The sequence below is a fragment of the Blennius ocellaris genome (assembly GCF_963422515.1).
Source record: "Blennius ocellaris genome assembly, chromosome: 9".
NCBI lineage: Eukaryota > Metazoa > Chordata > Actinopteri > Blenniiformes > Blenniidae > Blennius > Blennius ocellaris.
The window spans coordinates 9689669-9699016 of NC_137658.1; the positions used below are offsets into that span (position 1 = coordinate 9689669).

A 9348-nucleotide genomic window follows, 5' to 3' on the forward strand; every position below is an offset into this window, starting at 1 on the left:
TAAAAATGCATAAAAGAATTCGATCAACATTATTTATAATAAATATTTTAAATGATTACAACCGTAACAATAATACAAAGAAAAGGCAAAGAAAAATTATTTATACACCACCATTCAGACCATCAAGGTTTGATATTACCGTGACAATATTTTAAGTTCTTGCACGATAATGTTGGTAGTAATTGGGAATATACCAACAAATATATCATTATTAGACAGAATAAATGAAAGATATATGTATATTGCACACAAAAGAACAAATTAAAAAGTATGCGTCAAATTGTCCAGGTCAAATAGTCCCATCACACTATGACAAGGACAGGACAAGAAAACGGTGGACGTATTCATTTAAATTGTCTTTTTTTTTTTTTTTTTTTGCGCCTTCGTGCGGTATGTCCCTCTGCGCTCGCCGTCACCACGCGTTGTTGCGTACTTCCGGGTTAAAGTGCTTCATCCCACGTGACGACGCCCCTGAAAGGCTACAACGAGACTCGCTTTTGAGCAAAAAAAACAAGAAAAACCCAGTCAAAATGTTCAAACTGGAAGGACTCGGTCCCAAAATGGACCCAGAGGAGATGAAGAAGAAGATGCGCCAAGATGTGATGTCGTCTCTGCGGAACTTCCTCATCTACGTCGCTCTTCTCAGAGCCAGTGAGTGACATTGACGCTCCACTTTCACACGTTTCTCAGGTTCTCGTCGGTACATCGGTTTGTTTGCGTTTTGCGTGAAGTAATCCTGCCATACATACATAATAATCTGACTACTTGTGGAATTTATTCCCGGCTCGTTGCTGTTTCGCTTACGATTTCATACAAATACCCTAATTGTACATAAATACAGATCATTGTGAGGATTTAATATAAATTAATTAAAAAGAAAGCTTTACGCACAGGTTAAAAAAAAGATTTATCCACAGGGAGCATTACATGTAATACTGATCATGTAATAGATAGTTTTGCAGTGTCAGTGGAGATTATGTGAACATTTACCACAAGTTAGCCAAAATCGATCAGTATGTTATATGGACCGTTTAATAACGGGGGGGAAACACTTCATCACTCAATACAAGTCTGTAATTAATATGCATCAAGTGCGAGGCATTACTTGTTATGCAGGATTATTATTACATTATGCATCGTTTTGTTAGTTGGATGTGTCTTTCTAGTGTCTTTAACGATCTGAAGCCTGTCCAACTTTCTTCTGGGACCCTGAATGCAGAAACAGACCAAATGTCAGTTTAGGCACTGCAATAAATATAATTCATCATAAAATTCACTGGGATGTCGAAAGAGAAACCCATTCATAATAAAAAAAAATTACAATCCCTTGGATTAAAATTGGGTTTTCGTTGCTGTTAGGAATGAGTGCCAACACGACCAATCCCTTACTAGTTTTGCTCATATTAGTAATGTATATAAAATTTATTCAAAACATTTGTGTTTTGTTGTGTTAAAATTGTTTATTGCAGATGTATGGTGGTAAGCAAACTGTTAACTGCAATCTTGCCCTGTAAAGACGAATGCAAACTTCTCCATGTTCCCACATGCGGCAGCAGTGTGTTGTGACAGGCTGTGCTGTTGATCCTCTTCACGTCTGTGTTTTTCAGCTCCCTACGTGTTGAAGAAGCTTGACAGCATATGAACAGAGCAGCTGGTTTCTTCTTTCCTCCATCCACTCAAGAGTTTCCTGCATCAGGGACTTCATGGATCTCCACAAGCAAGACAGCCGGGGCCATTACAGCATCACTGTGGGACGTGACCAGTGTTTTTCCATCACTGCACCGGACACACAAGCGTTTTGTTTGTTTTTTTTTCCTTTAGTTTTGTTCCATGTTGTTAACTTTAAATTTGTTTTATTTAAAGTCTTTGTTAAATGCACAGCTTGTGTTTTCAGTGTGTCTGTCACCTATGTCACACATTAAAGTACATTATTGATTTTGTTGGTTTGCACGTGTTTATGCTTTTCAACTCAGAAACTTTAGTAAGCATCCTTTCTGCACACCTGGTGATGGGTTGTGTATGTAGGTTCAAGTGTAGTGGAAGGGGAAACTAAACAACATGGAGGAATATCACATACAGCAGATCAACCATATGAAAGGGAGCTGGTATTTTTATATGTTTTGCCCCTCAACAAGCTGATCAGCTCATAGCCGAATAAAAGTTGTCTTATTCTACCCTGCTTTATATTTAATAAACTAGAACTGTGGAAACATGAAAAAGAGCTTAGTTTTTGAAAATGTTTAAATTACCAATTCATTAAAAACTAGCTGGCTGGGGGGTGAGCTTGACAGAGCAAACCAGTTTCATTCATATAGAGAAGGATTCTGCAGCGTTCAACTCCTTACTTCATATCTGTGAGTGGAGCTGGAGGAAGTGTTTGGGGACCGGGCTGTCTTACTGTATTTTTTGAACCTTTGTACTGTTAACAGTACAAACTAAGCAGGGCAGAAGATGCATGATACATGGAGATGAAAATTAATTTCTCAATGTCTAATCCAATATGTGTACAATGTATGCAATATTTGAATTTACAAAGTTCTAATCAATTTAAGTATACAAATATTTGGTATTTGGATTGTTGTAAAGGTTATATTTTTGCTCACATAAGTAAAAATGATTTTTAATTTGGGAATTTTCTCCAACCCTTCTCCAATGTAATCCCATCCATTGTCATTTATAAACTGTTGGATCTGTTCGAGGCCCATGTCTAGACCATCGCAACCTGAACCCTGCTCAACCTGAGCTTTATCTCTGACCTAAAAAGCTTAATTCTTTGCAATCTGTCAAAAAATATATTTTCGTTTATATTAAATATGGGGAAAATACATCTTTCATAATATATTTATTTAAGATACACATGTCTAGACACACTACATAGGAGAGTAAAATTATATTTTTAAGGACGTTTTCGTTGTAGTTTTATAAAATGCGCACAATAATATCCAACATGTGAAAGCTGAATAAACATGAGTCTGCACTTCCTCCATCTCACCGCCAGGGTGCAGTGTTGTGTGCGTCTGCTGGTCGCTGCTGATGGACGCGCCGACAATGGATGCCAGACCGGGCGTATTTGTGAGCATTTAGTGACAAAATATAACCGCGTGCTTATCTATAGTTTGCCGTTTGCTTTATGTTCGACTTCAGCTGCAGAGATGAGGATGCAGAGATGCGTTTTGCAGCGATGCTCATGACGTTGCATCTTCCCGCTCCCATCCTATTGTTTGACGTTTGGCACCACCGATGCGCCAAAAGGACTCTTAGGGATTGCATGACACGTTGCTGGCTGTGATGGACTTCCCCGGTCATTTCCAGCATATTTTCCAGCAGCTCAATCACCAGCGTCTCCACGCTCAGCTGTGTGACTGTGTGGTGGTGGTGGGAGGACAGACCTTCCAGGCTCACCGCTCCATCCTTGCTGCCTGCAGCTCCCATTTCAGGGCTTTGCTCAACTCCAGCGATGAGATGGAGATGGAAGGGTCGGGGGCGGACGGAGGCAGAGATGGAGGTCCCAGTGTGCTGACCCTTGATCCAGGGGTGGTAACCCCAGAGGCGTTCTCCACCCTGCTCGACATGATCTACACCTCCACCCTTTCTCTGGGGGCCTCCAATGTGATGGATGTGCTACTGGCAGCGTCGCACCTGCACCTTAATACTGTGGTGAAGGCCTGCAAGCTTCACCTGTCCAGGAAAAACTTTCCTGCTGCACCGCCTAAAGGCTGGAGGTCAGTGCAACAACAGCAGCAAAGTACATCCTCTCAGGCTGCATCCGCCTCCCAGCAGCAGGTCTCATCCATCATGATAGTGGACCTGGATAAGGAGGAGGTGGGGGTGGAGGTGAGTCAGTCGGGCGGGGATGAAGAAAGCGACGTGAGAATAATCGACGACGGGCAGCCCGCTGCAACGTCTCGACAGCGCAAGAGAAAGTCACAAGAAGACATGTTAGGCGACAGGAAGAGAACCAGCAGGATGCCGGGAGAAAACTACAAAGAGTGTTCGCCGACCGTGACAAGGAGCATCGTCGGCACGGAGGAAGGAGATTTGTTGTCCCCAGACTGCCTGATGTCAATAGACAGGCTGTGGGGAAACCAGGATGTTGACACAAACGAGGTGAAAGATGAAGCAGAAAAGGGAGAGTCGGAAGAAATGCAGCTGCCCAGTCAATCAGACAGCAGCATAGGAGGCGCAAGTGTGTGGGAGAGGACTAATAATACAGACGGCGGCTTTGTGGTCAAAATAAAGGTGGCAGAGGAAGAGATCAAGGAGCCACAGATGCCCCTGATTGAGGTGAAAACTGAAAACACCAGCTTATATTCCTCAGATCTAGACACATTAACCAAAAGTTCACCGCCGTTGCCTCTGCAGGACTGCACAGACAACTTGGATGGAACTCTGAGTAATGAGAAAATGACCACGATGAGCTCAGTGGGGGGTGACGTTCGTTCGCTACAGACCCAGCTATGCACAGGTCTCCAAACTGACGCACACGACGGGCCTGGAGATCTCGGCGAGGACTCGGTGGACGGTGAGGGTCTGGAGAGCCTCTCAGAGCTGGCCTTCACCTGCTTCCTCAATCCCAGCGGTGAAAGTGTCATGGGGGGGTTGGAGGATGAGGACAGTCTCGCGAGCCTAACAGCCGCTGCGACAGCTGCCGCGGCCGCCAGCGATGCTCACGCGGCGTCCACGGGTCCAGGCGAACGGAGTCAAAAAGCGGAGGAAGCAAAAACCTCCGCACAGTCCTCCGATTCCTCATCTCTCGTTTTTCCAGTTGCGTCTGTCCCTTTGCAGCAGCTCCTACCGGAACAAAGTCCCAATTTTAGTGACACCATCATCCTCCAGCCAGCCCAGAACCCTTTGTCAGGCTTTTTGAGTGGCATTGCACCGGGCCTAACTTTAGAAGCCTCCCTCGTCTCTCCCCCCAGGGCTGGTAAAAGCTCCGGGACGACGACGTTCCGTCGAATCGCCCCCAAAGTCCCACCCGGATCAGAAACCAGCACGGATCCCTCCTCTGGATCCGTCGGAGAGGCCACCCGGCCGCCCCTGACCAGAGCTTCAGAGGACGTTTTGTCCAAATGCAAGAAAGCAGCTGCTGAGGATCATGTGTTGCTGGTGGAGGGAGAGAAGAAATATGCCTGCAAGATCTGCTGCAAGACCTTCATGAACTTGACCGACTGTAAAAAGCACATCCGCGTCCACACGGGCGAAAAGCCCTATCCCTGTCCCAACTGTGGCAAGCGCTTCAGTCAGTCCTCCCATCTGTACAAGCACTCAAAGAACACCTGTTTGAACTGGAAAGATGATCAGGCCTTCTCGGACACACTGCTTTTATCAAGCGACCTAGTTAAAGACTCAAATTGACATTTTTCACCCGAAGTCCTTATTTATTAAACAGGACATGATGAATTGTTGATGGAATAATGTTTGCATTCAAAGATTGTTTTCTTTTGTATTCTTTAGGTTTTTTTGCTTTCAACCATGCTGTTATTTTTTTTATTTATCTTAATAAAATAGGTAGGGAAAAAAAATGTTGACACACAAATAACGAGTTTAGTATTTTATTCAATATGAATTCATTTCCAGCATCTGTAGAACATCAGCTGCAAATACTGTTGTACAATCCGATGACACTTTGCTCATATGGCTGAAAACCATCTGTTTATCACAAACATGGGAGTGATCAGTTTGTTTGTTTTTTAAAAGCAGAGACATGGAGCGTCATGCAGATAAAGTGCACTCTGAGGTTTAACGTTAATCTGCGTGGCACATTTAGAATAAGAGCTGAGGAACCACTGCTTATGTATTCAAATTCTCTGAGAATAAAAATAATCCAAAGTTGAAGCATGTTTATCTCAAAGGCCACTCTGTGTGTTAGTCTTGTGATGGACAGTGATGTTCAGGATGTACCCTGCCTCTCACCACGCGTTGGCCGGACACAGATCTCTTCGAAAAAACCCAAATCCATGAAATGTCAAAGCTCCACTCTGGAATCAAAATATAATGAAATATTAACTATAATATTGTATGAAACTAATTTATCTAGCCACCGACAGACTGAAATATCTAACTGCACATGACTAAGTTGAGTGGATATTATTATTCACTTCACTCGGACTAAACCATGTTCCTCAGACTGTGAGTTCATTGGGCATGTCTGTGCCTTGTAAACCATTCACAAGGTTTTGAGCTGCCAAAGCTGCCATGACTCCTCTTGTGGAGTAGGTGGCACTGCCGAGGTGTGGTATCACCACTGCGTGAGAAAAGAGGAGACAGACAATATATTTCAAAAACACGTCGTCTGCTATCCTTTTAAAAGGGAATATCTCTGCCCGTGTCATAGCGTCTTGACTCACCGCAGTTTTTCAGAGTCAGAAGCGGGTGGTCCGTTGGAAGCGGCTCGGGCGTTGTGACGTCCAATCCGGCTGCAGCGATCTGTCCGCTCTTCAAAGCCTCGTACAGGTCCTCCTGGTTCACCACAGCTCCCCTAAAACAAACAATCCTTCCAATTTAGAGGCCGTTTATTTATTCTCAACAGTTTGCCAGTGAACATCTGGGCTGATTTTAGAAGGGCGACCTGCTGATGTTGACAAAGACCGCTGTCTTTTTCATCTTGCTGAAGAAAGCTTTGTCACATAGGCCCTGGGTTCCTGGTGTCAGGGAGCAGGACACCATTATGAAGTCACTCTCAGACAGCAGCGTGTCCAGGGGGACTGTTTAAAAAAAAAAAAAAATTGAGAGGAAAGGGCACATTGGACAAGGGAAGAAATACAAACTTCATTTATTTTATTCATTATAATGCACTTTAAAAAAAAAAAGGTCTTCTTACCAAACTCTCCATTGACCTCAGCAGCGTAGGCCTTGGCTGTCCTCCCCGAGTAAAGCACTCTCTTCACTCCAAACGGCTTGAGCCTCTGCGCTATGGCCATACCTGAACACAAACATCTGGCTGTTTAACCACAAGTGAGATTTCCCGTGGAGAAAAAAATCATATTGTGTCCGACTGCAGGATATAGCAACATTAACATATCTGATGCTAATAAAGCCATTTGGCTAAAACAAATGAAGTAACCGTAAACTCAACCTATGTGTCCCAACCCAACGATGCCCACGGTGCTGCCGGACAGACCGTAGCCACACAGCCACAGAGGCTTCCACGTGCTCCAGCCACCACTGGAGACAAGCACAACAAAGTATTACCACTGCGGACCTCGACTGAGGCAGTTACTTGCATTTTTAGTTACAAAGTTACAGAACTTTACTGTAAATGTGTAACGCAGGTTAAACAGACTTTTTGACCTCCTCCACTCCTTCTGGCAGCCTGCGAGCGGTGGACAGCAGCAGAGCCACGGCCAGTTCTGCCGTGGCGTCGGTCAGGACGCCTGGAGTGTAGCCGACACGTATGCCACTGTTGAGAAGAAGCGGCAATATGCATGAGAAGGTGCGCAACACGTTTCCCTGGTAGTGGATGGTGAGTTTAAAAAAAAAAAAAAAGGTGCGGCCTCACCGTTTTTTGATCTCATCCATAGCCAAGTGGTCATATCCCACAGACAAGGTGCTGATTACTTTCAAATTTGGACCTGAAATGGAAAACCAATCAGATGATCAGACTATCAAGATGCCAGAATTTCTACATGCAACTGTAACTATGAGCTGCCTCACAATCATCCCTTACCACCGTCGAGATAGCAAATTATTTGCATATACTTATACATATCAATGCAAACATATTGAATGTGCCTATTTATTTTATTTGTCTTTTAACTGTGTGGCAGAGCAACTGCACATGCCGTTTTTCTGCCCACGTTATATTGATATTGTTCTGAGAAATGTTTGTTTTTTTAAATCATGTCTTTCGAACAATCACATTTCTTCCAGTGAAACTGAAATACATCACAGGGGTGATATATATTAAAGGCTATTTATTGTTATGGCGCTGTACTGTGGTTTAATCATTAATTATTTATACAGATCCATACGGAATGTAGTATTTTTACACACCTGCAACCATAAATAGAAATCGACCGTACATTTTAGCCATATGTGTGTGTGTGTGCCCAAACAATAACGAGAATCCATCAGAGACTTGCGTTGGTTTTTGCACCAACATAAAACATGAGCCCTGTGGCATCCTGCAGAGTACCTGCAGCATCCAGGACCTCAGCATCGATCTTATCAGACAGTAAACACAGGAGGCCATGAGCTCCCTGGACCCCCTTGAGCAGCTCCGCCCTGGGCGCTGGCTCGTCCGAGTCCCACTGAGACACTTCACACCTGGACCCATGCAGACAGAACAGAGGTTAATGCATGAAACAGCAGTCAATCAAAACAATATAATATTTATAGTAGTTTGAGCAGCAACCCTGGCTGCGTGTGACTTCAAGCAACTTCTCAAGAGCTTCGTATTAACAGTTGGGCAACCTAAAAACACGTAACATGAACCCAACACAACGAGATCTGTGGTGGAGATGGAAATGTTGTAGGCTACTTCATACACTCCAGTCGCAGACAGGATCTTCATTCCCTCCTGCGGGATGCGCCTTGTCAGGAAAACCTTCATCAGTCTGCCGACTATCTGCATCCCCTCCGACCGCGAAGAAGAAGCCCAGACCCCCGCGTGACTGACAGCACGGACGGTGGTCGATGTTCTCTCAGTCCTGCAGCTACAAACTGTTCACCTTCACAGTAAAAGACTACGGTACACTTCACACACGCTCCTTCAACTAGGAAGTACTCCGGCCCACTCCACTGCGCATGCGCAGACGCTGGTTCTTATATATACATATATGTATATATATAGGTATATATAGGTGTGTATGTATATATATATATTTTTTTTTTCAGCGGTTTTCTAAACTACTTTATATTTGGGTTCTGATCTCACCGCATTGTGCTGGAGATGCAATATTCTGCTTATTATTGAACAAACAACAGATATAATACTGTGTACATTTACATACTATTAAATAAAGTTGTAGTCCAAAACATATTGTAAATAAATAATAATTTAAAAAGGAACAAAACCGTGTACAAATATTAAAGATGGTTCGTATGTGAGGAGTTTTCAATAGAAACGATGTAACTCTTGTAAACACTATAGAGCGGTTTTGCCTTTGTTAATTTACATTCCTGAACATGAAAATTGAGATTTGTAATAATAAAATCTATTAAGATTATGTAGTTTATATTTCTCCGTGATTATTTTCCAATAGTCCACGTTTTCATCGATCCTTTACCAATAAATTCAGTTTTCTTTCCAGATTTATTTAATTACATTTTTATTGTGTGTGTAACGTGTAACTTGTCACTAATGTGTTGTTTTTACTTTTTACGACGACGTACTTGAAACTTTTCATA

The 9348-nt window shown here is 43.3% G+C and overlaps 3 protein-coding genes across 4 annotated transcripts; 2 read left to right on the forward strand and 1 right to left on the reverse strand.

Moving 5' to 3' along the window:
* Positions 1 to 450: 450 nt before the first annotated feature.
* On the forward strand, positions 451 to 1940 carry tomm5 (translocase of outer mitochondrial membrane 5 homolog (yeast)). The gene is made up of 2 exons (XM_080502255.1): positions 451 to 651; positions 1608 to 1940. The coding sequence occupies exons 1-2, from the start codon at positions 531 to 533 to the stop codon at positions 1640 to 1642; spliced, it is 156 nt and encodes a 51-aa protein (XP_080358381.1). The 5' UTR covers positions 451 to 530; the 3' UTR covers positions 1643 to 1940.
* Positions 1941 to 3288: 1348 nt separating this feature from the next.
* LOC308134716 (zinc finger and BTB domain-containing protein 5-like) lies at positions 3289 to 5355 on the forward strand (the record flags this gene model as incomplete). The annotated part of the gene is made up of 1 exon (XM_080502489.1): positions 3289 to 5355. The coding sequence occupies one exon, from the start codon at positions 3289 to 3291 to the stop codon at positions 5353 to 5355; it is 2067 nt and encodes a 688-aa protein (XP_080358615.1).
* Positions 5356 to 5555: 200 nt separating this feature from the next.
* Positions 5556 to 8702, reverse strand: grhpra (glyoxylate reductase/hydroxypyruvate reductase a). Of its 2 annotated transcripts, none has more exons than XM_080502167.1 (9): positions 8487 to 8702; positions 8135 to 8265; positions 7499 to 7571; positions 7283 to 7399; positions 7076 to 7164; positions 6821 to 6922; positions 6569 to 6704; positions 6348 to 6478; positions 5556 to 6244 (listed from the first exon to the last, which is right to left on the reverse strand). In XM_080502167.1, exons 1-9 carry the CDS (start codon positions 8570 to 8572, stop codon positions 6123 to 6125), a joined length of 987 nt encoding a protein of 328 aa, XP_080358293.1. In that variant the 5' UTR covers positions 8573 to 8702; the 3' UTR covers positions 5556 to 6122. The 2 variants fall into 2 exon arrangements, with proteins under 2 accessions (XP_080358293.1, XP_080358294.1); XM_080502168.1 differs by having other exon boundaries at positions 8480 to 8594.
* Between the last annotated feature and the right edge of the window lie 646 nt (positions 8703 to 9348).